Source organism: Grammomys surdaster, unplaced genomic scaffold, assembly GCF_004785775.1.
Source record: "Grammomys surdaster isolate TR1022 unplaced genomic scaffold, NIH_TR_1.0 262, whole genome shotgun sequence".
Classification (NCBI taxonomy): Eukaryota; Metazoa; Chordata; class Mammalia; order Rodentia; family Muridae; genus Grammomys; species Grammomys surdaster.
In genome coordinates this window covers 1,356,360-1,384,062 of record NW_021604703.1, presented here as the reverse complement: position 1 = coordinate 1,384,062, position 27,703 = coordinate 1,356,360, and the positions used below count along the sequence as shown (strand labels likewise).

At 45.8% G+C, this 27,703-nt stretch overlaps 1 protein-coding gene across 2 annotated transcripts; it reads right to left on the bottom strand.

Moving 5' to 3' along the window:
* Ccdc69 (coiled-coil domain containing 69) lies at window positions 1-27,567 on the bottom strand. 2 transcript variants are annotated; one of them, XM_028775926.1, is made up of 8 exons: window positions 27,463-27,567; window positions 10,478-10,562; window positions 5,377-5,450; window positions 3,560-3,688; window positions 3,394-3,465; window positions 2,845-2,964; window positions 1,473-1,570; window positions 1-842 (listed from the first exon to the last, which is right to left on the bottom strand). In XM_028775926.1, the coding sequence occupies exons 1-8, from the start codon at window positions 27,508-27,510 to the stop codon at window positions 761-763; spliced, it is 708 nt and encodes a 235-aa protein (XP_028631759.1). In that variant the 5' UTR covers window positions 27,511-27,567; the 3' UTR covers window positions 1-760. The 2 variants fall into 2 exon arrangements, with proteins under 2 accessions (XP_028631759.1, XP_028631760.1); XM_028775927.1 differs by lacking the exon at window positions 3,560-3,688.
* Window positions 27,568-27,703: the final 136 nt, after the last annotated feature.

The window sequence follows — 27,703 nt, the reverse complement described above, 5'->3', positions numbered from 1 at the left end:
TGAAAAGAACGTGAAAATAGAGTTTTATTTTAATAAAAAAAATTAATTTTCACATTAGGACCTTAGATAAATATGCTTAAAAATAGTAACAGCACTCAGCTCTACAGCAGATCCAACCCTTTATCTGTCTGGATGTGATAGCACACGCCCATGTTGCCGGCACTCAGGAGACTGAGGAAGGATGACTTTGAGTTCAAGGTTAGGCTACATGTCGAGACCCCACTCAGTAAATACAACACTGTGTTCCTTTTTCTTGGATTGTGTCTTTTACAGTTTTTCTCTGAGTCAGAGTCATGGGTGTGACAGTAAGAGTTTGACGGGCTGGCAAATTGTCAGCAAAGCTGACGGTCTGGGGTTGGGGTTGTCCCCTCTTTGTTAGATGCTGCAAATGGCTCCTGCTGCCATGGGAGAAATCTTGAATGTCCTCATGAGGACAGAGCAAAGGGAGGAAGATAACTACCTGCTTGTTCCCTGCCCCAACTAAGGAAAGGCACTTCTTGGGGTGGTCTTGGTGACCTAATCTTCCCCATCAGCTTTATAGGAGCTTCTCTCCTCCCCCCACCTCGTCCATCCTGGGAGAAGAATGACGTGGCTCTTGCTTGCTTCTCCACAGAGTCTTTGGAGGGAGTGGTGACTCTGGGAACCACGGTGAGCCCAGGCCCTGTGCCTTTTACACTGAGGGCAGAGGCTTTGAGGTGTAGCAGAGGGCAAGGTAACACGGAGGAGGCGAGGAGGCGCTAGCCTTAAGGACTCAGATGGTTCAGTGGCTCCTTCGTCTGCTGCAGCAGTGGCCGTTCTGTGACTCCTTTTCAAGGCCCTGAAGTAGGTCTTTTCGGAGCTGCCTGTGGGACAGACAGGGCAAGGGTTGCCTGATGGAGTAGCTATTACTTGAACCAACCCGTTTTCCTAGGGAGACTTCCCGGGGTGTGTGTGTGGGGGGGTGTCATCCTCTCTCTCTCTCTCTCTCTCTCTCTCTCTCTCTCTCTCTCTCTCTCCAAGGTGTTTCCCCCGACCCTAGCTCCCTCTCTGTATGTGAGGGGTGATTTTGTCTGTTCAAGTGCCAAATCCTCACAGGTTGGAGCTCTGGGTGGCTCTAGGCTGAGCCTCCCTGCCTAGGTAGGTCACCTGGGGTGGCATGGAGTTTCGGTTTCCTCACTCGCAAATGGGGATCTGGAGGAGGATTCCACCAGAAAATATGTCACGTATTCAATAGCCCATGACACGGACATCAGCCCTCACTTACAAAGCCTCAGGACCGATTTGTTCCACACATGCCTGCTTAGGTACATCGTTTCCTGTTTCCTGTTTCTCATGTTGAAAAACTGGGCTTCCTGACTCCCAAGGAAAGAGGAGTCACGTTCCCAAGACAGGTCCTGGGGCCACTTGTCATTCTAGTCCCCAGGCTCTTCCAGGTCCCTCCCAACTGGAAGTTTTGGCAGAAGGATGGGGGTGGGAGGAAGGGGGATGGCTACCTTGACATGGCCAACTTGTTCCCAGTTTGGAATTGTAGGTCCTCAACCTCCTGCCGCAGGGTGGTGTTTTTCAGTGCTAAGATCAGATTTTTTTCTTTCTGTAACAAACCAAGGAGCTTGGAATGGAGTGGTTCACTCACTCTCGGCACAGTGGTGCCATCACCTCTCCCTGGGCACTGCTTCATTCCAGATTAGCATTTCGCTTTATGGAGCAAGAAGCTAACTGGAAACAAGGTCAGAGTTAAGATGGACTGTCCACTTGGCTTTTGCTACTGAAGAGTGTTAAAAACAAAAAACCAGTGCTGGTAAGATAACTCAGTCAGGCCTGGAGAGATGGCTCAGTGGCTAAGAATACTGGCTGCTCATGCAGAGGAACCCAGTTTAATTCCCAGCACCCACAAGGCTTCTCATAACTGTCTGTAACTCCAGTTCACTGGATCCAATACCCTCTTTCTGGTCCCCTGCATTCATGTGGTGGACAGACATAGATGTAGGCAAAACACATACACAAAATAAAAATAAATCTTAAATAGTATTTTTAAAAAGGGTTTAAAAAAAGGTGGTTGGGGCCAGGCAGTGGTGGCACATGCCTTTAATCCCAGCACTTGACTGGGGCAGAGGCAGGTATATTTCTGAGTTCGAGACCAGCCTGGTCTACAGAGTGAGTTCCAGGACAGCCAGGGCTACACAGAGAAACCCTGTCTCAAAAAACCTAAAAAAAAAAAAAAAAAAAAAAAAAGGTAGCTTGGGTGAAGGGTGTTTCCTGCCAACCTGGACAATCCAAGTTCAATCCCAGCAACCAGCAGGGAGAAAGGAGAAAACTCACTCCTGCAAGTTGTCATCTGACTTCCTCTCATATATGCCATGAAAAACACCCATTTACCCATACATACACAAAGTCAATCAGTCAGTCAGTCAGTCAGTCAGTCAACCAACCAACCAACCAACCAAATAAAAACCCAAACAAACCAAATCCATAAGTTGACAGACCCTAAGGGTAATGCTGCCCTAGGGTTCTGAGACCTTGGTTCTGGGTCTTCAAAGGGTCTTCTGTCCCCAGTTCCACGTTTACTAAGGCTAGCATCCCTGTCTGTCTGGCCTGTGGGCCCCATCTCCTTTTTTAACCTCTGCCTGCAAGTTGACAGCTGCCACTCCTCCTGAGGAGCCAGGCTGTTAGGGCCCAGTGCTGCCCTAGTTACAGCAACCTGGGGGCCCAAGAAACGACAAAGAGTCACTGCCTGACTCCTGCAGGAGTGGCAGAGCCAAGCTGACAAGGATGGGAAGAGGGATGGGAGTGGGCGGAGGGGGGGGATAAACTGGAACCGGAAATGCCTAGAAAGCAGCAGCTACGAGCTCTGGGCCCAGCACTCACCAGCATCTCCAGGAGCAAGAGCTGCTTCTCAAGCTCATGAATCCGCTCATTCTTCATCTCAATAACATGGTGCAAACTCTCCAGCTCTTGCTCCCAGAACGGTCCAGGGCTCCCATAATCCTAGAGAAGGACACCAAAGGGCCTCATCAACCAGCATGGAGGGACATGGGTCCTCCCTGTTCCCTATCCTCCCAGAAGCCCACTGCATTGGCCTTGGGTGATTTCACCGTCATGCTGTTTATTTCTCGGATCTCCTCCCAGGGGCATTCTTTGAGGCATGTGCCTGGTGGGTGCACAGCTGTAGTTTGGTAGGCTGAAATGCTGTCTTGTGTCAGGTTGGCTAGTTACCCCAAGTTCTCTCTGGACCCAATAGAGCTGTGTGTTCCATCCACCATCTATCTGCCTCTCTCAGTGTGAACTGAGGACCCTCATGCTCCTGGGCTCTTGTGAAGGGGAAATTGTCAGGTTTGAGGCTTCCTCTCTAGAGTTGCCTGCCCATCACCTTCCCATAGCATCAAGGATAAAGGTCTGCCAGTGTTCTGTACCTACCTGGATGTGGTTTTTATAGAGTCGGCTAAGGATGGACCCGTCCACCTTGTTCATCTTGGCTTGCGTGGCCTCCTGTGGTGAGACATGAATTGCACAGGTGTTCTGAGGAAGGGAGCAGGAGGGAGATAGCAAAGAGCCTGGCCCGTCAAGGTGATTCTCACTATACCAATAAAAAACGGGAGGGCCAAGGTTCTTCACTGCGATTCTGGCCTACATCGTATACTGTGCAGCAGAGCAGGCTGAATCCATTGCATCTAAGGCTTGAAACAGTCCAGGACGACCTCTCACTGTAGAGCTTTTAATGGAATACAGATAGATAACTTTACAAGATCTAGAGTCACCAAGAGACAAACCTCTGAGCATGCCTTTGAGAGTTTTTCTAGATCAGGTTAGCTGAGGTGGGAAGAGCCTCTCCTCGCCCTTTTTAAAAAAATCTGGGTCACACCATGCCATGGGCCAGGGTCATGCACTGCATAAAGAGGACAAAGCAAGCAAAACATCAGTGTCTGTCACTCTCTGCTTCCTAACTGGGTGCAACTCGACCAGCCTCCACATCCTCCCACCACAACGGAATGACTCAAACCATAAGCGAACGTGAACTCTTCCTCCCTGAAGGTGCTTCTTGTCAGGTATTTGATTGGAGTAGTGAGAAAAGTTAACTAATACTGATCCCTAAATTCTTGGGATGATATCCTGGTTATTTAAGATCAATGTCAACCTACATTCAAAGCCCAGTCATGTCAGGCTCTACCTGTCTATGCGGTGGCTCCTCGTGACACCCTACCCCAGTCTCAGGGCATGCTGTCTCTGTGCCTTTCCCCTGACAAAGATCTCCTCAGCCATCCCCTTTGTCGCAGAGTCCAACCTCTTCCTATGTTCCCAGGCTCAGTTCCACCCTATGGTGCTTGCCTCCCTCTGGTCCTTCTACATCTCTGGCATCCTGGACTTCCTTAGGCAACCTGTTTGTACCCCTTCCTCCATGCTTTTGAGAAAGTTGCTTTATGCTGCTTAGAACTTTCTTCCTGTGATTCCTCACTGAAGCGTCCCAAGGATCTTCCAGGCTTAGACCCCATCCCTCTGGGAAGTCTTTCTGGACTCCTACAGTCTGTGCCATTGCCAAGATCCTCCTGACAGTCCTTGGTATGTGCTCTACTTTCCTCTCGGTTGCTATGGGATAAAACATCCCAACACAAAGCAACTTAGGGGCAAGAGGAGTCATTTTCAGATTAAAATTCCAGGTTACTGTCCATCATTTTGGGGAAGTCAACTTCCCCACAGATAGGAACTTTAAACAGCTAGTCACAGCACAATCACAGTAAACAAACAAACAAACAAACAAACAAACAGAGAAATTAATGTATACATGCTCGATTGCTTCCTTGGTTGTACTCAGTGTGCTCTCCTCACCCTGGCATAGTTCAGGATCCTGAATTCCCTGGGGTTGGGTGTTGCCCACATCAGGCTGATCTTCCTAGTGAGCTTAATTGACACAATACCCCACAGGACAATTCAATGCAAACAATCACTCATTAAGACTTTCTTCCCAGGCCATTCTAGGTTATGTCAAGTTAACAATGAACAAAAAAGCTTGTGTTGGAGACAGGGCCCAACACCGCCTTCTCTTCTAGAGGATCTTTCAGTTTAGTTCCCAGCACGCACATGATGGCTCACAACCGTTTGTCTATAGTTCTTTCGAGACATACAAGGGTGCATAGACATACATATAGACAAAAACATACATATAAAATGACAAAATAATGAAATTAATTAGTACCCCCTCACCCCCCCGGAAGGAGGCCAACCTTAATTGCAAGCCAAGTCCTCTTAACCAACTATCTGGTCCCATCGAAGAATGAGGACACATGGAAAACAAGCACTTCAGTCCCCTATAATCTAGGCATCATTTTTAGCTGTTTTGAGGGTCCCCATGACTTCCTTGTCATTTCTTCACCTCCCAAACCCAAATGGCCAGGCCCCTCTCACCTGCAGCGAGGCTTCGGTCTCTTGGATGCAGTCACTAAGAGTGTCTTTCTCCTGTGCCTTCGATGTCTGTGGGACTGTGAAGAAAGGAGAGCTCTATAAATCACTTTCCCCAAAGCCTCTGTCGAGTTTCTTAAAGCATGGGAGGTTCTGATGATCACATGGGGCCCACAGGACCCAGGAGCTGAGCAATGGTGGTCTTTGTCCTTCTCTCTCCCATGCTGGCTCACGAGCTGTGCTGGTTAGAGTTTATTATCAACTCAATACAGTCCAGAGTCACTCAAGGAGAGGAAACCTCAACTGAGGAATGGGCAGGGTCACACTGGCCTGTGGGTCTATCTGTGGAGCACCGACTTCTAATTGATGTGGGAGGGTTCAGCCCACTGTGGTAGGGAAGGCTAGCAATTAGCGTTCTTCCATAGATCCTGTCTCCAGGTTCCTGCCTTGAGTTCCTGCTCTGACTTCTCTAAGGATGGGAATGTGACCCAGAAATTTAAGCCAAATAAACCCTTTTCTCTTCAAGCTGCTCCTGGTGAGAATATTTCATTACGGCCACAGAAGGAATGCAGGACCAGAGTTAGAGACATTTGTAGGGCTTAACAAATCCCTGGGAAACAGAAACATCTCCTCCTGAGAGAGAGAGTGAGCCCTACCAGAGCAGGAGGGCACTATCTCCCTGAAGCTCAGACACAAGGATCCTGTAGCAGGTATGGTAGCATCTTGCTGCAGCAGGCCAGGGGAAAGGTGTACAGCTGAGGCTGGGTCATGAAATCACAAAAAGGACAGAGCATCTGTGGCAGGAATCCCCAAAGTTCTGCCTCCTCTGCTTCAAGTTGGAGAGACTGTTAGAAGATGACAGTAAGTGGCTCAAAGTCCATCACCCTAGCTGTGAAATGGGGCCAAGAAAATCTCCAACAGGTTGTCTGTTAGGGCAGGATCCAGGGGAAAGAGACCAGATGGGCAGCGCAGAATGCTGGAGATCGGCCCATCCTACAATAGGTCTGATGAGACTTACCACTCACTCTACTTTCCCACAGACCCTATTGGGACTCAGACTTATCTGTCTGATCATTCAGAAATAGTCAATCAATGACCAGGCAGAGAAATACAACAGGGGTGATGGGAAGAGGGAGTTAACTATAGCCAAGGGCCAGGGTCATAGAGAGCAGCATCATAGGAGAGAGAGCTCACGGCGAGGTATGGTGGCTCGAACCTGTAATCTCAGTAGTTGGAAGGCAGACATAGGGGGATCACCAGAAATATATCAAATATATCAAAGCTAGCCTAGGCTACAGAGTGAGACCTTGTCTCAAAAAACCAAACCAAACCAAAACCCAACCCAACCCAAACCAACCAAATAAAACCAGGTAGTAACACACATCTTTTATCCCAGCACTTGGGAGGCTGAGGCAGGAGATGCTCAGGGAGTTTGAGGCCAGCCTGGTTTACATAGCAAGTTCCAGGCCAGCTAAGGGTACATTGTGAGATCTGTCTCAAATAATGAAAACAACCATCAGCAACAAAAACACTAAATGCATCTTTGTTATTTGGGTTAAGGTGTCACTATGATGATCTGAGTTGGATCACCAAGACCCATGTGGTAGGAAGAGAGAACTGATTCCCACAAGTTGTCCTCTGACCTCCACACATGTGCTGTGGTATGCATTCAACTACATATAAACACATACACACACACATACACACACACACACATAAATAAATAAATAAATAAATAAATAAATAAATAAATAAAATATACTTTATGAAAAAAAAGAAAACAGAAAAATAGGAAGAAATTCTGACTACCAGGAAGATTGAATTGGCATGCTCCTGGGCTTCATAGTGGGTCACTTGGCAGCTATATATTTATTGTACTAAATATTACTAAACCAATGCTCACAGATTTTTTCCCATGATGGTAGAGAAGGTGGATTTTAGAGAAACTGGAGAGATGCTGAGCTTGCTGGTTAGCTGCCCTCCAGGGGTTCAAATTCTATTGCTAAACATTCTGTACCAATGTTACAATGTTTCAAGGTTTTGAAATGCCTTCAGACCTCTGTCTTAGTTACTGTGTTTCTGGGAAGAAGGATTGAAAGCCAAGGGAGAAGCAAATCTTTATGAAAAAAGATTACTTTTAAGGACCAAATCTAGATTTCTAGACTTCCAGGAACTATGCAAACACATGTTATTGTCTAAACTTGCCTTTTTTTTTTTTTTAAATCAGGCATGGCCTTACACTGTAGCCCATGCTGGCTTCAATTTCCCTGTCATCCTTCTGCTTCAGCTTCCTGAGTGCCGGATTATAGGCAGCCTTCATTTTTGTAGCTATACTTGGTAACATGCTTGCTATAGTGTTAAATGAAAACAAACAAACAAACAAAAAACAAAACAAAACCCCAAGGGCTAGAGGAAGGCTCAGCTTCAAGGGCATCTGTTGCTCTTACAGAGGACCAGAGTTCAGTGACCACGGCTCATAATCTCCTGTAATTCCAGCTGCAGGGAATTTGATGCTCTCTTCTAGCTTCTGAAGGTACTGTACACATATACACACAAATATTTTAAAGAACAAGTTATAAAATTTATACATGAATGCTGTATGATCATAACAACTTATAAAGGAAGCGATTTGGAGCCAGATATGGTGGCTCATGCTTTTAGTGCCAGCACTCAGAAGGTAGTGGCAAGTGGATCTCTGTGAGTTCAAGGCTAGCCTGATCTACAGAGTGACTTCCAGGACTTATTCAGACCTCTGTCCTAATTATAATGTTTCCAGTTATTATATAGCCGGAGCTACATAGCAAGACCCTGTCTTAAAAAAAAAACCAAAACCAAAAAATAATAATTCTGGATTTATTATTCTGCGTGTTCATTTTCAAGGTCAATTTTAATGCTGTTAAAACATACATAACTTTACCAAAGTATTATGTAAATGCTAACAGTACACAAAAATATGTCAACCAGTTAGTAGTTAGGGAAATGTAGATCAAAAGTTCAATAAACCAGGCATGGTGTCACACCCTGTGACTTCAGCACTTAGGAGGCTGAAGCTAGGCTGGTTGGGTTAGTAATATCCAGTCTCAAAAGTAACACACGGTATGGGTGTGTTAGCACATGCCTTTAATTCCAACACTTAGGAGGCTGAGGCAAGAGGATCATTGCAAACTGCAAGTCAGGCTGGGCAATCAATAAGTTCCAGGCCAGCCAGGGTTACACAGTGAGATTATGTCTCAAACAATAGCAAACGAACAAGAAAACCAAGTAGACACCCACAATGAGATGACACTTGGTGCTCACCACAGTGACAACAGAAATAGACATGTGATACACATTGACAAGGTTGGGGAGCCACTGGGACCTTCACACCTTACTGGGAAGAGCATAAAGTAGGATAGCTGCTATGGAAAAGAGTTTGGGTGTCTCTCTGAAGGTCAAGTATAGAAATACCATAATTCCCTTCTATTTGTAAGGTGAGGTGAAATAGAAACACCTGTTGAAGTAAATACTTGGGCTAGTGGTACCATTCACAGTGGCTGGAGGTAAAGGCAGCTTGAATATCCATATGAATAAGTCAAGTATGGTACATCCAATTCAGTGAAGTATGACTCAGCCATAAAAAAGAAATGGAGTCCAGCTGTATGTAGTAACACGGAAGCATCTTGTTGGGTGAAGTAAGCTAGGCTGTCTAATGTCATTTGTATGAGTCTGATGCCATGAAATTGGAGAAGAGGTTAGCAGTTGCCAAAGGCTGGTGGGAAGATTAGGAGTGACTACTGCTGGGTGTTTCTTTTTGAGGTAAGGAGAATGTTCTTGAGTGGTAGTAATAATTGTATTTACAATGCATTTAGTGGATTGTAAGTGCATTAAATGTCACCAGTGTCACACATACCAATGTTGTATGTGTGTTTTTACCAATCTGGAAAAATAAGTATACATGAACTTGGTCATTTCAATTCTAAGTTATTTAAAAACCATTAATATGATCAAAAAAACATTATTTAATTAAAAAAACCCTAATTTTCAGTGTTTGTGTGTGTGTGTGTGTGTCTGTCTGTCAGTTTATGTATATAACTGCAATACCTGTGGAAGCCAGAAGAGAGCCCTCAGAACTGGAGTTACAGGTGGTTATAAACTTACAGATGTGAGTGCTCAGATTCTCTGGAAGAGCAGTCTATAGTCTCAACTTGCTACTTTTTTTTTTTTTTGAGACAGTTGTTGCTGTGTCTTTCTTGGTTGGCTTTTAACTCACTATGCTTGCCCACACTGGCCTCAGACTTAACAGTGGTCCTCTTACCCTCAGCCTTGTGTGTAATGGGATTACATGGCCACGAACCATACTTGACTATCTTAGACATACTTTCTTTCATATTTGTGTGTGTATATGGTGAATGTACTGTGTGTATGTATATGTGTGTGTGTTGAGCACAGACACATGCAGAGGTCAGAGGCAGACACATTCAGAGGTCAGAGGCTAACCTGATGCTGACCTTGTGTGCCATTGCATACAGTAGGTTAGTTGGCCAGTGATATTCTGGGGATTCTCCTGTCTCCACTTCCCATCTCACCATATGAGAGCAGAATAGACACACACACTGTAGTCCTTCTTTACATGGGTTCTGGGGATCTGAACTTGGGTCCTCACACTTGTGCCACATGCATTTTACCCACTGAACCATCTCCCTAGCCTCATCCTAGCCATAATTTTTAGGCATCATCATTGTATGGACAGAAGATGTTTTTTAAAAAGTTATTTCATTTGTATAAATTTTCTAGATCTGGCTTCCTCCCTTTTTGAGACGTGGTTTGGAGTAGCTCAAACTGACCTCCATTTTGGATGTGATTGAATTCCTGACTCTCCTGTCGCTGCCATTCCCAGCTGCTGAGATTATAGATGTGTGCTGGTATGCCCCACCTAAGGTGGGCAGACTTCCTGGATATGTTTTTAGAAGGAAAGAAAAATGGGTGTGGTGGGGAGGATGCTCAAATAGAGGAAAGCAAAGCAAAGCAAAGCTTGGTGACATAATGTTAAAGGCACACCCCAAGGAAAATCCTATCACCCCCTCTGAATCCCCCATGAGGAGCCACCCGGGGCCTCTTCACTTCTCACCTTGCCCAGCCTCCTCATGCCTTCCTTCCAGGAGCCTTCCTTCTCTGTCCAGTGTCTCCAGGAGTTCTGTCTGTGTCTCTTCCACCTAGAGTGAAGAGTAGGTCAGGCTTGAGATTGGATGGCTAAAGCACACTGTCTCTCAACAGCCCACCACACACAGCCTGGGGCTACTTGGAACTGGGTGATTAGCGCCCCACCTCCTCTATGACTGATGGGAAAGATGGTGAGCCACGGCAGAAGCCCTCTGAGACATAGCAAGCCTCAGAGATCCTGTCATCCTTAGGCACAGATAAGCTACCAGAAGACTGCCTAGGTAGGAAGGTCTTAGGAGTCTTTTAATGCTGATATGCCTTCCACAGGGCAGGACTGGCTTCTGCTGGTCTACATGAAGCATCCCCCATTTTCACGCTGCTTCAAGTTCTAAAGTTTACAGGTCACTTCTGCTTCTACTCTCAAGTCCCTGATCTGGGGTCCCATGAGTCAGGTCCCTGGCGTGCCCACAGAGACCAGAGAATAGCATCAGTCCCCATCTCACTTGCAGCCAGCCTCATTGTCTCACACCTGAGATGTGTGGCAGATCCACTTCACTGAGGGCAAGATTCAGATGACAGAGTCTATCACAGCTGTCTCAGGAGAGCCTGTGTGTCTGGGGACAGCTCCTTCCCCCTCAAGCACTGGTACCCGGTCATATAAGAGTCCACAGTTAAGGATTCTTGTAGGTCAGGGGTAGGACCAGAAACATCAGGACAGTTATGTTATCAAAACATACTACAGCCCCACAGATGTGCACATTTGACTCACCCTCGTAGAAGAAGTGGGCTTCTGGTAAGTTCATATAAGCAAACAATATTTTAATGCATTCAAGGGGGTTCCTGGAAGACTTGAGTCCCTGTCTTCCAGGCACTATCTGAGGCAACACTTTCCTTGTCTACAGTTCCCTGAAGCTTGCCTTCCTAAACCATCAGAGCCCAACAGACATTCTTTTAAAAGAATCTTCATGGGACTAGAGAGATGGCTCAGTGGCTAAGAGTCCTCCCTGTTCTTCCAGAGGATCTGAGTTCTATTCCCAACACCCAATCCTGGTAGCTCACATCCTCCTGTATCTCTCCTGCAGAGGATCTGACACCCTGTTGTGGGCCTCTACAGACACCTGTGCATGCATCCACACGTACATGAGCATGCCCATGAATATAAATCTTAATTATTATTATTGTTTTGGTGTATTTGGGTTGTATGGAAGTCAGAGGTGTCAGCCCTCACCTACCACCTGGTTTGAGACAGGATCTTATCTCTGTTGCATCCTCTGGGCTGGCTGGCCTACAAGAGTCCTGAATTTCTCTCTCTGCCTCCCATCTCACTATAGGGGTGTGGGATTATAGATGTGTGCCACCAAGTCTGTCTTTACATGGGTTCTGAACTCAGGTTTTCACAATTGCATGGCAGATGCCTTATCCGTTAAGTTCTTTCCCCAGCCTCTTACTTTAAACTTTAAAATGTCATTTACCAGGCTACAAAGATGGTTCAGTGGGTAAAGGCTCCTGCCACTAAACCTGACAACCTGAGTTTGATCCCTGGGGCCCACATGGTGGAAGGAGAGGCCTGACTCCTGCGGGTCATGGTCTGACTTCCTCATGTGCAGTGCGGCATGCATGACCCATTTCCACACACAAATATAATGTCATTAAAATAAAATCACTTTAGTTTATTTGTGTGCACGTGTGTGCGTGTGAGTGTGCATATGTGGAGATCAAGCATTGGCTTGTGGAGTTGGTTTTCTTCTCTTATCCCTTGGCCTCTGGGAACCGAACTCAGGTCTTCAGCCTTGGCAGCAGAACCTTCACATGCGGTGCTTTCTCATTGGCTCCCACTACTGTTTTAAAAAGCCACCCCGGGATCCTGGAGAGATGGCTAAGTGGTTAAGAGCACTGACTGCTCTTCCAGAGAGCCTGGGTTCAATTCCTAGCATCCACTTGACAATTCCAGGGGGTTAGATGTCCTCTTCTGGCCTCTGTAGGCACCCATAAGCATGAGAGCATCTCCCCCATGCCCCTAGATGACAACAAAATAAGCATTTTTTTAAGCCACCCATTTAAAGTCAGACATGTAATCTCAGTACTGGGGCAGTAGAGACAGGAGGTCCAGAAGTTCAAGGCTAACTTTGGTACCACATTGTGCTTGAGGCCAGCCTAGGGTACATGAGACCCTCTCAAAGCAACAAGAACAAACGAACAGAAGCCACCCAGTGAAATGAAGCAATCAGCTTCGAACTATGCAGATTCATTTACAGAGACTCAAAACTTCAGAACTTTTGAAGACCGATTCTGGGCATATTTCCTATGTACAGTTAAAAACAGCTGGCTAGATAATGTAGAGAAAACACTCGTAAACCTGCCTAAGCTTCTCCCCACTGCTTCCACAGCAAGAGAGGAAACTGAGGCAGAAGTGGGGAGGGCTCGAGAATGAGCTGGGAAGGGGGAATAAGAAATGCTGGGCCTGGCTGCTTTCAGTGGCTTTAATCTGAATTTCCTGTACCACTTTCCTCATGATCTGTAACCTTGACTTCTGACTAACACAGCCTGATCACTGCATGACACTTCCTGCGTGCTTTATTTCTAGATAATTTTTCAAGCCTTTGTCGGTGCACAAAGGCCTCTGATCTCCTATGTGTTATCTATTCTTGACTTAAAAAGCCCTCTAAACATCTCCCAGCATGTCAGGCAAGTGTTTTACCAGTGAGCTACTCCCCAGAAGTGTTTCGTAAAATCACTTGACACTTTATGTTGCAACTGTGGGTGTGTGTGTCTCTCACACATGTGAAGGCCAGAGGTCAACCTGTGGGAGCCAGTTCTCTCTCTCCACTATGTGAGTCCTAGGGATTGAATTTAGGACATCAGTGCCCTTACACCCAGACTGTTATTTTAATTTATGTGTGTGTGTGTGTGTGCTTGCGTGTGCATGTGTGCGTGTGCACCACACTCATATGGGTGCTTCTGGGGGGTCAAAAGAAGGTATTTTATCTCCAGAAGCTAGAGTTACTGGAATTACTGACAGATGTTGGGTGGTAAATCATCTCTGTAGCCCCCATGCATATTTTAAAAGATATAGTCTCATTAGATGCTGAAAAGGCCTTTGATAAAATCCAATATCCCTTCATGACAAAAGTCTTGGAGAAATCAGTGATACAAAGGACATACCTAAACATAATAAAGGCAATATATAGCAAGCCAATAGCCAACATCAAATTAAATGGAGAGAAACTCAAAATAATTCTACTAAAATCAGGAACGAGACAAGGCTGCTCACTCTCTCCATCTCTGCTTAATGTAGTACCTGGAGTTCTCACTAGAGCAATTGGACAACTGAAGGAGATCAGTGGGAAAGGAAGATCAATTGGAAAGCAAGTAGTCAAAATATCACTTTTGCAGATGATATGATAGTATACATAAATGACCCCAAAAATTCTACCAGAGAATTCCTAGCTGATAAACACCTTCAGTGAAGTGGCTGGATACAAGATTAACTGACACCACCACCACCTCCACCACTACCACCACCACCACCACCACCACCAAATCAGTAGACTTCCTATATACAAAAGACAAATAGGCTGAGAAAGAAATCAGGGCAACACCACCCTTCACAATAGCCACAAATAATATAAAATAATCTTGGTGTAACTCTAACCAGGCAATGGGAAGACCTGTATGACAAGAACTTCAAGTTTCTGAAGAAAGAAATTGGAGAAGGTAACAGAAGGTAGAAAGATCTCCCATGCTCATGGATCAGCAGGATTAACATGGTAAAAATGGCCACCCTGCCAAAAACAACCCACAGATTCAATGCAATCCCCATCAAAATTCCAACACAATTCCTTACAGACCTTGAAAAGATAATACTCAACTTCATATGGAAAAAAAAAAACACAAAAAACCCAGGATAGCTAAGACAATTCTGTATAATAAAGGAACTTCTGGAGGTATCACCACCACTGATTTCAAGTTGTACTACAGAGGAATAGTAATAAAAACTTCATGGTGTTGGCATAAAAGCAGACAAGTTGATCAATGGAATCAAAGACTCAGATGTAAATTACTTATAGACACCTAATTTTTGACAAAGAAGCTGTAATTATACAATGGAAGAAGAAAGCATTTCAACAAATGGTGCTGGTCTAACTGGATGTTAGTAGGTAGAAGAATACAAATAGATCCATATCTACCACCCTGTATAAAAACTCAAGTCCAAGTGGATCAAAGACATCAACCATAAAACCAGATACAGTGAATCTGATAAAAGAGAAAGTGGGGAACAGCCTTGAATGCCTTGGCTTGGGAAACAACTTCCCAAACAGAACACCAACAGCAGAGGCATTAAGATCAACAATCAATAAATGTGACCTCATGAAACTGAGAAGTTTCTGTAAGGCAAAGGACACCATCAACAGGCGAAACAGTACCCTGCAGAGTGTGAAAAGACCTCACATCCAACAGAGGGCTAATTTCCAAATATATAAAGAACTCAAGAAACTAGACAGCAACCAACCAAATAGTCCAATTAAAATATAGGGAACAGATCTAAACAGAGAATTCTCAACAGAGGAATTTCAAATGACTGAGAAGCACTTCAAGAAATGTTCAGCACTGTTAGCTATCAGGGAAATGAAAATCAAACTTACTCTGAGATTCCATCTAACACCTGTCAGAATAGCTAAGATCAAAACTCCAAGTGACAGCTCATGCTGGCAAAGATGTGGAGTAAGGGGAACACTCCTCCATTGCTGGTGGGAGTGTAAATGTGTACAGCTACTTTGAAATCAGTATGGTGGTTCTTCATAAAATTGGGAATTGAACTACCTCAAGACCCAGCTATTCCATTCCTGAGCATATAGTCAAAGGAAATTTCATCCTACCACAAGAACACATGCTCAACTATGTTCATAGCAGCTTTATTCATAATAGCCAGAAACAATAACAGGAAATAATTTAGAAGTCCATCAACTGAAGGATATAGAAAATGTGTTACATTTATACAATGGAATATTACTCAAATGTTAAAAAAAAAACAACATCATGAAATTTGTAGGCAAGGGAATGGAACTAGAAAAAAAAATCATCCTGAATGAGATAACCCAGACCCAGAAAGACAAACATGGTATGTACTCACTGATAAGTGGATATTAGCTGTAAAGGATAAATATACTATAATCTACAGACCCAGAGAGGCTAAGTTACAAGGGAATGCATGAATCTCCCTGGGAAGGGGAAATAGAATAGATACTGAGAGAGGATAGGGGGTGGGATGGGATGAGTTAGGCAAAGGAGGGGAGACCAGAACAGGAGGGATCAAGTGAGGGGAAGTTGGAAAGAGAGTACTGGGAGAGACCACTCGAATTCAGGGGCATCTTGGGGATGAGCTAGAAATCCAGCGCAATGGAAATTCTCAGGAATCTATGAGTGTAACCCTAGCTAAGACTCCTAGCAGTGGGAGATACGGAGCTTGAACCAGCCATCTCCCATAACCAGGCAAGACTTCCAGTGGAGAGACTGGGACACCAATCCACCTACAAAAGCTTCAACCTACAATCTGTCCTGCCTACAAAATGTGCAGGGGTAAAGGTGGCACAGAAATTGTGGGGGTGGTTAACCAATGACTGGTCTAGCTCAAGACCCATGCCACAAGAAGGGGCCCATCCCTGACACTGCCTGGAGGACCAGGAACCAGAGGCTGAATAACCCAGAGACCTAGGATGGAACCAAACATGACTGGCGAAGAAAAGTCAATGAAATGATTCCTAATGATAATAATGATATTCTCTATACTCATAGATTGATGTCTAGCCCAATTGTCCTCAGAGAGGCTTCACGGAGCAACAGATGGAAACATGCATAGACTCTCGGCTAAACATCAGATGAAGCTCGGGGAATCCTTCGGTAGAGGGGAGGAAGGGTTGTAGGAGCCACAGGGGTCAAGGACACCTCAAGAAAACTCATAGAAATCAACTAACCTGGGCTAATAGGGCTCACAGCGACTGAATTGACAACCAGGCAACCCGCATGGGACTGACCCAGGCCCTTTGCACATGAGTTACAGTTTTATAGCTTGGTCTTCTTGTGGGATTCCTAAGCCTGCTTTGGATTCCTCCTAAAGCCTTGCCCCGCCTTAATATGAGAGGAGTTGGCTACTCTTACTGCAACTTGATATGCCGTGTTTGGTTTATATCCTTGGGAGTCTGCCCTTTTCTGAAGAGGAGGAATGGATGGGGGGTGGGTGGGTAGAGGGAGGAGGGACTGGGAGGAGAGGAGGGAGGGGAGACTGCAGTCTGGATGTAATATATGAGAGACAAATACATTAAAGAGAGAGAGATGGTTTCTTGTAGCTCAGGCTAGCCTGAAACTCATGATCCTCCTGCCTCTGCCTCCCGAATCCTTGGATTATGGTTGACTACCACCATGCTCAGATGTAGTTGTATTTAATATCTGATCTTTTGTCTCCACCAGAAGAGATTAAATGGTGTGGCTACATCCACATGGCAAAAGGGTTTCGAACCAAACACTCACTGTATATCCTCTTCAAATGTGTAGGTATCATCGCAGGTCATGCAGTGAGGCAGGGGAATGGAGTGGCAGGGACTTTAGAAACATACCAGGTCTCTGCTTAGACTTAAGAGACCTTGAGTGTCTTGAACCAACTACTAAAGAGTAGCAGGAAGTCAACAATCCAGAAGTGATGTGTCTAGCCGTGATTCTGGTCTTTCTCTCACAGTTTATCCTCTAGTTCAACAACCCTATCCAGCCATGCTGTGGGCGTAGAAGGGCGTTGAATCCCTCAGCACCAATGACTGGCTCTTGTCATCACTGCTGTTAGTGAGATTGGCCAGTGTGCCCCAAAGCAAATGTCCCAAGAGCATGGGCTCCTTTCCTTTTTTTTTTTTTTAAATATGTGTATTTATTTGTGTGTGTCATCAGTCTCTCTGGCAAACATCTTTACCCCTTAAACCTTCTCACCAGCCTCAAAGGCTCATTTATTTTTTAAAAATTTTAATTTTTTATTTATCTATTTAATATGTATGCATGTTTTTTCTGGACGTATGCATTATCTGTATGCCATATGTATGCCTGGTGCCTAAGAAGGCCCAGAAGAGGGCATCAGGTCCCCTAGGACTGGAGTCACACAGTTGTGAGCTGCCTTGAGGGTTCTGGGACTTGAACCTATGTCCTCTGGAAGGGTAGTCAATACTCTTAACCACTGAGCCACCTCTCCAGCCCCAGAGGTTTTCTTCTTAGCAAACGGATTATGAAATGTTTATAAAAATAGCCAAAGTAGGGCAGGTGAGATGGTTTAGTGGGTAAGGAGTTTGCTACCAAACCTAACAACCTGAATTTAATTACCTGGGCCCACGTGATGGAAGGAGAGAACTGATTGCCATAAATTGTCTTCTGCCCTGCACTTGTGTGTCATGTGCGCGCGTGCGCGCGCGCGCGCGCGCACACACACACACACACACACACACACACACACACAGAGAGAGAGAGAGAGAGAGAGAGAGAGAGAGAGAGAGAGAGAGAGAGAGTAAATAAAGCTCTGATTATGATAAACAAGGAGACTGAGGCCTCATGGGAGGCATTTCAAGATAGGTTGCACCTTGACAGGGTGGTGCTGCAGGCCTATAACCCCAGCACTCAGGAGGCTAAAACAGAGGAATCGCAGGTTCCAGGCCAACCTAAGTTACATGAAGAGTTCAAAACAAAATAAGGACCAACCCAGAGCCGGAGAGAGGCTTGTTGGTTAAGAGTACTGGCTGCTCTTCCAGAGGACCAGATTTCAGCTCCCAGTAACCGCGTTAAGTAGCTCACAATTGCCTGTAACTCCAGCACTAGGGAATCTGACACTCTCTTCTGGTCTTCATGGGAACCTGCACTCATGTGGCATTCACTTATATAGACATACACTTACAAAAATAAATCTTAAAAATGAAACCCAGCAAGCCAGGCAGTGGTGGTACATGTCTTTAATACCAGCACCGGGAAGGCAGAGGCAGGCAGGTGGCTCTCTGTGATTTCAAGGCCAGGACAGACAGGGCTATACAGTGAAACTGTCTCAAAACAAAAAACAGAGAGAGAGAGAGAGAGAGAGAGAGAGAGAGAGAGAGAGAGAGAGAGAGCGCAAACAAAGGAGGCATGGTCATATGCTTCAGTTAGAGCAGAACCACGCAGACGAAGGCCATGTAGGGTGAAGTGATGATAAAGGCTGAGGTTCTAGATGCATACTAAGCACTAAGCTCTGGATTCAAATCCTAAACTCAGCACTGTGTTACCACCCGAGCTCCCAGACCTCAGTTCCTTCAGGATGGTAGAAAGCATCTACACTGTCAAGCCCAAGAGTTCAGGAGATTCTTGCTTTGTGTCTGAGAAACATGGCAGGCCCTGCAGAGCTGTGGCAGACCTCGGCCTGCCTCAATCTCCCCCCCCCACACACACACACAGTGGCAGCCCAGGCTCCCCATAGTCAGCTCCTCGCCTCCCCTCCCCCCTTCCCCTCCTTTGCATTCCTATGACCCTGGGAACTCAGCCCAGAGCCTTGAACACTGTCAGGCACTTTGCCACTGAGCTATGTCACACTTGAGGGCCCTAACGCTTTCTCATACTTAAACATTAATATACAATGCAATTTTTCCAGTTATACAGGAGTCAGCATTTGCTAAGAAAATGATGGAGAATACAGAAAAATGTTAAAAGTAAAATCCTGTGACCCACAGGTAAGCCTGGGATACGGCAGTGTATATTATATACCTGCCTAACCACATTTGAAAATGGGATATTATGTAGGGTTTCTAATATCTTTATTTCTAAGATATTATGCATATTTATCATATATTAGTCTGCAAATTTATTATAGTGACTTAAATGAAATATCCTGGGTAACTTAGTTTTTAATCTTATTGTGAGGTGTCTAGATTATTTCTTTCTTTAAAAGTTATTTTCTAGGAGCTGAAAAGATGGCTCAGTGGTTTAAAGCACTTGCTGTTCTTCCAGAGGACCTGGGTCGGATGAGTACCCATGTAGTTGTTCATAACCATTTGTAACTCCATCTCCTGGAGTAGCCAACATACTCTTCTGATCATTTTGGGCACCAGGCAAACATATACATATGTGCGGGCAAAGCATTCATATGCATAAAATAATGTAGAAAATTTAAATATATGCGTATTAGTGTTTGCCTGCATATATATCTGTGCACCATGCACATATCTGGTGCCTAAAGAGGCCAGCACAAAGCACTGGATGAAATTGAAGTCACAGATGGTTGTAAGCCACCATAAAAGTGCTCAGAATCAAACTTGGATTCTCTGGAAGAGTGCTCTTACCAGTGAACTATCTCTTTGGTCCCTTGTATCTATTTGTTTGATCTTTTGTGTTGTTTTAAAGATAGGGTCTCGTGTAGCCCAGGCTGGCCTTGAACTTGCTGGGTACCTGAAGATGAACTTGCATGCATGATCCTCCTGCCTCCACCTCCCAAGTGCTGGGATTAGAGGTGTGAACTGCCATGCCCAATTTTCTCCCTTCCTTTCTTATTTCCTCCCTTCCTTTTTAAAACAGATCCTGGCTGGCCTGGAATTCACTGTGTAGAACAGGTTTGCCTCAAACTCAGATATCTACCTGTTTGTGCTGGAAGTAAAGGTGTATGCCACCACGTCTGACATTTCTGTTTTTTTTAAATGTATTATATTTTTAAGTGTGTGTGTATGTGTGCGTGTGTGTGTTAGTATGTGGATGTGAGTGCATATGCCCATGGATACCAGAAGAGGATACAGGATCTCCTGGATCTAACTAGAGTCAAATCATGTTTTATGAGTACCCTGGTTTATAAAGGCTTGAGCAAGGCTGGGACATGGCTCAGTGGCAGAGATTGTACAAAGCCTCAGGTTCAACCATTTCTTAAGTGACTTTTCTTACTGTTGTTAACTCAAATAACATGACAAGAAGCAATGTAACATAGGGATGATAGAGTTCCAGAGCCATGGCCCATTTGGGCAAGGAAGGCATCGTGGCAGGAACCTGGGATAAATGGTTCCATTGCTTCTGAAATTAGGAAGCAGACATTGGACCACAGGAAACTCAAGAGTTTCCGGGTTTGGTATGCTGTAGGTGGGGATAAAGCGAGGCCATCTCGTTATCTCATCCACCATCAATCTTGTCCTGTGTTTGCTTCAAGCAGGGAGGGGGCTAGAGGTTTGACATACTTGGATGTTCAAGCATCATAGAAGAGGTATCTCTGGAGTAGAGGCTGTGTGTGTGTGTGCGGGGGTACTTGCTTATCTGGAATCCTTCACATCACACTGCCTCCCAGCAGCCCAGGTCAGGACAATATACAGACAGTCAAATGCCTAGGGCAGTGGTTCTCAACCTTCCTAATGCTGTAACCCTGTACTACAGTTCATGTCAGGGCAACCGCCCCCAACCATAAAATTATTTTTGTTGCTACTTTATAACTGTAATTTTGCTACTGTTAGAAATTGTAACCTAAATATCTGTGCTTTCTGACAGTCCTAGGCGACTCCTTCGAAATCACTGTTTACACCCAGAGGGGTTGAGACCCACAGGTTGAGAACCTCTATCCTAGGAGGAAAGAATGCAAGCATGCCTGCCACTTCCTATCAGAGTGCTCCCTGGTCCCTGCATGAATAGAGAAGTCCTTTTATTAAGAACACGGGGAAGATTATAGGATGCTCAGGGCAGGACATTTACAACTGGAAAATGTAGAAGCCAGCATAAAGGACAGGTATGATACTCGAATGGGGCTGATATCACACATCTAAAAGAAGTAGAGCTGGGAGTGTCATCCAAGGCAGGAGGATCTCATGTTCTAGACAAACCTGGACTCTATAGTGAGACTCTGTGCCAAATTCTTGTAGAATATAACAGTGGTCAAGGCACCCACTGCACAGTGGTGGAACCCAAGGACACAGAAGGGAAGAGTTGAGGAGTTGTCCACATCCCAGGTCCTAAGAGGTGTTCCATGCATCCTGTGAGGATAGCTCACAGTGCTGAGGATGGGATCTTGAGGATGGAAAGCTAAATCCTGGTGAGGTATCAGTCTGAACTGTGATCACTCAGCTTTATAGCATGTGATCCTATACTTCTAAGGCAGACTTTGCTTAGTTTTTTTCTTTTCTTTCTTCTTTTTTTTTCTATTTTTTTTCTTTTTTCTGAGACAGTGTCTCATGTAAACCAGGCTAGCTACCAACTTGCTATATAGGAAGGATGAGATTGAATTCTTGATCTTGTCCCCTCCGATCCTCCCAGTGCTATGACCATTGGCATATGCCACCACACCTGATATACCATGAGCTTCAGCAATTATAATTTTGAGACTCCTCCAACAGCTTCTTTCCAGGCAGATTGCAGATTTCTTTTCATCATGTGATCTATGAACACACACGTCAGGTGTGGTCTCTACTACCCAACGGTGCACAAGCTGGGCTCCATCAGCTCTCCTGTGAATTAACTTGAACGTTCGACATTTTAGGCTGTAGTTACAGAATCTACGAGCTGACAGGAAGCATAGGCTCAAGCGTAACACCCACTGACAGAGGCAAATGTGGGTGCATTTACATGAGGCTGGGGCGTGTTAGTCTCTTGGGGAAAGATTCTAGCTTCCTGTAAGTTCAACCACAAATTTAAGAAGCTAAATTAAGAACATAGAAGGTATGAGGCCAAAGGTTGTGTCTCAAAGGCAAATGATTCTTAGGGATTTTTTTCCTGAGTCAGGTTGTTATACAGTATAGACCAGACTGCCCTCAAAATCACTATACAGCTGAAGATAACTTTGAACTCTTTTTGTATGTTTGTTTGTTCGAGACAGGGTTTCTCTGTGTAGCCCTGGATGTCCTAGAACTCATTCTGTAGTTTAGGCTGGCCTCGAACTCAGAGATTCACCTGCCTCTGCTTCCCATGGGTCACCACATCCATTTCTATGCAGTCCTGGGGATGGAACCCAGGGACCTGTGGGCTCTAAGTAAGCACTCTCTCAGACAAGTTGCAGCCCCAAGTCCTAATTCCCAGGTCGTTTTCTAGTGCATTCTAAGTGGAAAAGTTTAACTGTACAGCATATCGATGTGGCTGAACCTCATGAGTCTGTCTTTGAGATTACTCTGTGTGTGGAAGCTTGCATGGATCCATCCAGAATGATTTATGAAGCATTCTTTTCTGAAACGAATGAAAAACATTTGCTCAGAGGTCATGTGAGGGCCAGTGCTACTGTGGTGGCTGGAACAGAGGCCACGTGCATGCTGGTGTGATGTGTCCATGCTGGCTGGGGCAGAAGGTGCAGTGACAGCTGCTGCACGATCCGGCAGGCAGCTCTTCTCACGCTCCCTGACTAGCATGCCTTTGGCAACCCCAGGGGAAAAGGTCAAATGTGCCGGGGACACCCCCCTGCATGTCACAATTCCTACCCACCTTCAAGTCCCAGCCAAGAGACCACTGTTTACTTGACTCTTTCTGATCTAGGGACAAAGTCACCGTGCCCCAGGTTAGGAGGAAAACACAAGAAGTTCATAACTAGAAAAGGTGGAGGGCTACAAAGAACCAATACGCACAGGGCAAACTAGCTAAACAAGAAAGACAATGGCTAGGACTTTAGACAGCCATTTAAACAAAAGTTTCCACAGACTGTTTCACATGGGAAAATGCCCCCTGGTAGAGCACCAGAAGATAGCCATATGCAATACAGTCTCGGATTTAGGGCTGCAGAGATAGCTAAGTGGTTGAGAGCACTCCCTGGCTTTCCAGAGAACTGGAGTTCAGGTCCCAGTATTCGTGTGGGAGAGCTCACAATCTTCTGTAACTGCAGCTCCTAGGGACCTGATATGTGTGCAGAGAGCCAGGATTAAAGGCATGTGTGGCCACCGCCCAGCTTAAGTGTGTTTTAAAGACAAAACAAAACTATCTTATTAATCCTTTGAGAATTTCATCCACTGTATTTTGCAGAGGCTGTTTCTTACTGGGGAGCTTAGAAGCAATTTCCAAGTTTTCTTCCTATCTTTCTAAATTTTTAAGCTTGGCATTAAAGTGCAATGACCGGATTTCCAAAACGGACTTGTACATCTGGGGCTTGTATCACCTTTACTAGTTTCACTCAGATGGCATCTGGCCTCTGCTTGAAGCCCTCTAGTAATGAGGAACTCACTACCCTCCTTTATTTATTTTCCAACTACTTCTACACAAGACAAAGAAATCTAGCTTCCTTTTAGCTTCTCCCAGTGACCAAGACCAAGATCCTACATCCTAGCTCAACAGAGGACAGGTTTTACCTCTTTAATAACAGAGGTTCCAAGGCCAGATCTGGGCTGTATATCTCTCTGCACCTACCCACCTAAGGGAGCATTCATCTTGGTTGTCCTCACAAACTCCTTTGCTTCTTTTGGGGAACCATAGGCAGTGAAATCCTTAAATCACAACTTTAGTTCTATGTCTTGCTAGGCAATGGTGGTGCACGCCTTTAATCCCAGTGCTTGGGAGGAAGAGGCAGGTAGATCTCTGAATTTGAGGCCAGCCTAGTCTATGGAGTGAGTTCCAGGATAGCCAAGGCTATACAGAAAAACACTGTTTTGGGAAAAAAAAAACTGTCTCATTCAAGGGCACACTACCTGCCAGTCAGGTCTTTAGTAGACTCAATCTTTTATCAACTTTGTAGAATGAACCTAGACAACACAGCAGCCAATTCTGTGCCTGTCTGACTCTGAGTCAGAGAAGCTAAGTCTCTGGCCAGGTCACCCAGGGTCTCTGTGAGGTAAAGAAGAGTACAGCTGCTCCGAACCCACTGGGGTGGGAACACACGGTTTCCAAGTTCTTTAAAATTGCATTGTATGTATTTATTACTTAAAACATTTTTTATTATGTGTATTTGAGATGGCTCAGTGGGTGAAGGTACCTTTTGACAAGACTGACCACCTGAGATTGATCTCGAGGAAGGAGAGAGCCAACTCCTGAAAGTTGGTTCCTGGTCTTCACACATGAAGAGCACATGTGTACACACACAGACACATAGACAGACAGACAGAGAAACAGAATACATTAAAAAAAGTATGTACATAGGTCATGAAATAAAGTAGCCAATATTGGGGGGTGGTGAAGTTTTTTGTTATTGCTGTTGTTTTTTGGGTTGTCTCACTGTGTAGCCCTGGCTAGCCTGAAACTTTCTATGTAGACCAAGCTGGCCTTAAACTCACTGTTGCAATGACCCTGAACTTCTGACACCCCCACCCCACCCCCTTCCAAACTCTGGAATTAGAGGCATACCCAGTTTATGTGGTGCTGGGGATTGAAGCCAGGTCTCTACCCACTGAGCTACATCCCCAGCCCCTATTCCCAAGATATCAGTATGTTCTGTCCTGAGATAGCAGTGACTTAGCCCCAGGCTAGGCCTCTTGGTAAGGTCTAGAGTGTCTGGTCACCCAAGATACAGAGCACAGAGGTCATCAGATCCTCAGACTAGTGCAATGGAGGTACTGGGGGATCGTCAACATTGAGATACTGTCCCAAGCCTGGGGAGTTCTTATGAAGGTTCAGCTGCCTTCACTGCTGCTGGTCACCCCACTCTGCACAAGCCTCACATCCTGGCCTTTCTGTAGCCTTTAAGCCCTTGGCTTTTATTGTGGGGAACTCCTGCCAAACTTCCCCACCCAAGAAGCCTTCCTCTCAGTCTGGGGAGGCTCTCTTACTGCATGCGAGGCTAAACCTTGGCCTGGCTCCCAGTTGGCTGTTATTGCATTCCTAGGCACCTGCTCCATACTCTGCACAAGGCAGCAGGGGGTCAGGGTGGGAAGTGGAAGACTAGATGCCAATGGAAGGAAGAAAACCAGTCATTCATATGTATGGGTGTGTATACATAAATACACACATACATATATACATATTATAATATATATTATGCATATATACATATACACAATATATACATATACATATATATATATATATATGTAGTTCTGGCTGTCCTGGTACTTGATATGTAGACCAGACTGTCCTTAAACTCACAAAGACCCACCTACCTTGGCCTTCTGAGTTCTGGGATTAAAGTTGTATGCTACTATACCCAGCAAGTCTTCTATAATTTTTTAATTAAGAAAAGCATTAAACATTTTTATATGTATAGGTGTTTTGCTTGCATGTGTCTGTGTGCCACATGCATGCTGGTTACACAGAGGCCAGAAGGTGTTGGATCTCATGGTACTGAAATTTCAGATGGTTTTGAGCTGTCATGTGGTATTGGGAATTGAACCTGGGTCCTCGGGGAGAAATGCCAACACTCTCAACCACTAAGCCATCTCTCCAGGCCCCTAGCCTTCTCTGAGTAGTTATCCTATCTGTAATGTAGGGAAAGCTTCATTCCACAGCTCAATATGGTCCTCAGGGCCTTCCTAATATAGAACAGGAAGTGAAAATACTTAGGGAGTGTCATTATTGTGGTCTGACTCTTGTGACCCCTGAACCTCTATTCTAGAGTCTCATGTCCCAGGGGTATTGGCAGACTGTGGAGATATATTGGGTGCTCACAATTTGACACCTGCATTGGAAATTAAGTAAAAAGCACCAACCAGGAGGGTTAGGAACAGGTGGAAACTTAGCCAAAAAGCAGTCTACTGCCCTCCTAACAGGCACCATGAGCAAAAGAACCCAACAAACACACACGGGTCCAAGGCAGACATGCCAGGCTGTTTGAGGCAGCAAAGGTGAAGGGCTTTGCAGCTATCAGGAAGTCCCTAGAAGCCAGGTATGGTGGTCCATGCCTATAATTTCAACATTGGGGAGGGTAAGTAAGATTGACAGTTTGGTGCCAACTTAGGCAAACTAAAACATCCAGCCTGCTGTGATGGGGCATGCTAGTAATTCCAGCACTGTTGAGAGGCAGGTAGACTCGTAGTGCAAGGCCAGCTTTGGCTACACATTGAGTTTGAAGACAGCCTGAGCTACACAAGACCTTGTCTCAAAAAGTGGGGGAGAAAAATAAAACAATGAAAAATTATTGCAAGTGCAGGGGGCGGGTTCAGAGAGAAGATACACTCCCACACTGACAAAGTTAGGGGCAGATAAACAGATAACAGGAAGACTAATGAGCTGAAGTTCATTACAAAATTAGTCATTTTCACAGTGGGGACTGATCAAATTCACGGGCTGTCCATCACTGCCAGGGGTGGAGAGACTGGCATACAGGAAAAACGACTAAGACTCTAGGGTCCCTGCTCCCTTCTCTGGGCCTCCTGCTGTCCTCAATGGACTCGGTCCTGGATCCAGGCTCTGACCTCCTGATGGTTCTCAGACCTCAAGGGGCAGAAATCTGAGTCAGTCTCTTGGGCACTAACCCAGCTTCAGGGCTCTAGGGGGAGAGACAGGAAGGGAGGAGAGAGCTGCAGGAGACTACAAATCGACTCCCTCTTCAGCCCCTCCCAGCTACCCTAAGGGCAGCCCACGCATTGCTCTGAGCCCGCTGGAAGCCCTAACCCGGTTCCTAGGCTCTAAAGGGTGTAGAGATCCCAGGCGAAACTCGTTAAGAGGCCGGCTGGGCTGTGTCTAGCAGCCCTTGGGCAGACCCGGGAGTTGAGGTTTCCAACAGGTCTCAGGTGATGCTGGCGCTGTCCGGCTGTGGACCTATCAGAGATTGCCGGCCTTAGCTCAAGGCTCAGAGAGGTTAAGAGTCCCGTCCTCCACTACACAGTGACAGCCCCACACCGAAGGCCACCTGCCACAGACACACCAGTCACCTCCCCGCGGGGACAACAGGGTCAGCTGCAGTTTGTCTGGGACGGAGTGTGTTAACTCGGCTGCTGGCTGCCGGGTCAGCTCAACACGGGCAGGGACAGAGCACCCCCCAGCTCCGCACCCCGTCTCCGTGCCAGCCCCCCCTCACTGTTGTCCATCTGGCGTCCTCTGCCCGTCCCTCTGGATGCCCCCCAAAGCAGACCTCCTTGTGCCGGCTCCCGGTACCTTCTCCGCACGCTTGGTGCGGCTGTGCCGGCTGTGCCTGCAGCCCATCCTGCTTCGTGCGTCCCGCCGGCTGTGACTCTCAACCGCCTGGAGCTGCAGCCGCGCCGGCTGCGCGCCTTAAATGCCGGAAGAGCAGGGCCTGCGCGGGGCCGGGGCCGAGCCGGGGCCGGGCTAGAGCAGGTGCCAGCGGCGCTCCACGCCAGAAGTACCTGAGGCCCGGGCAGGAGAGATCCCGAAGAAC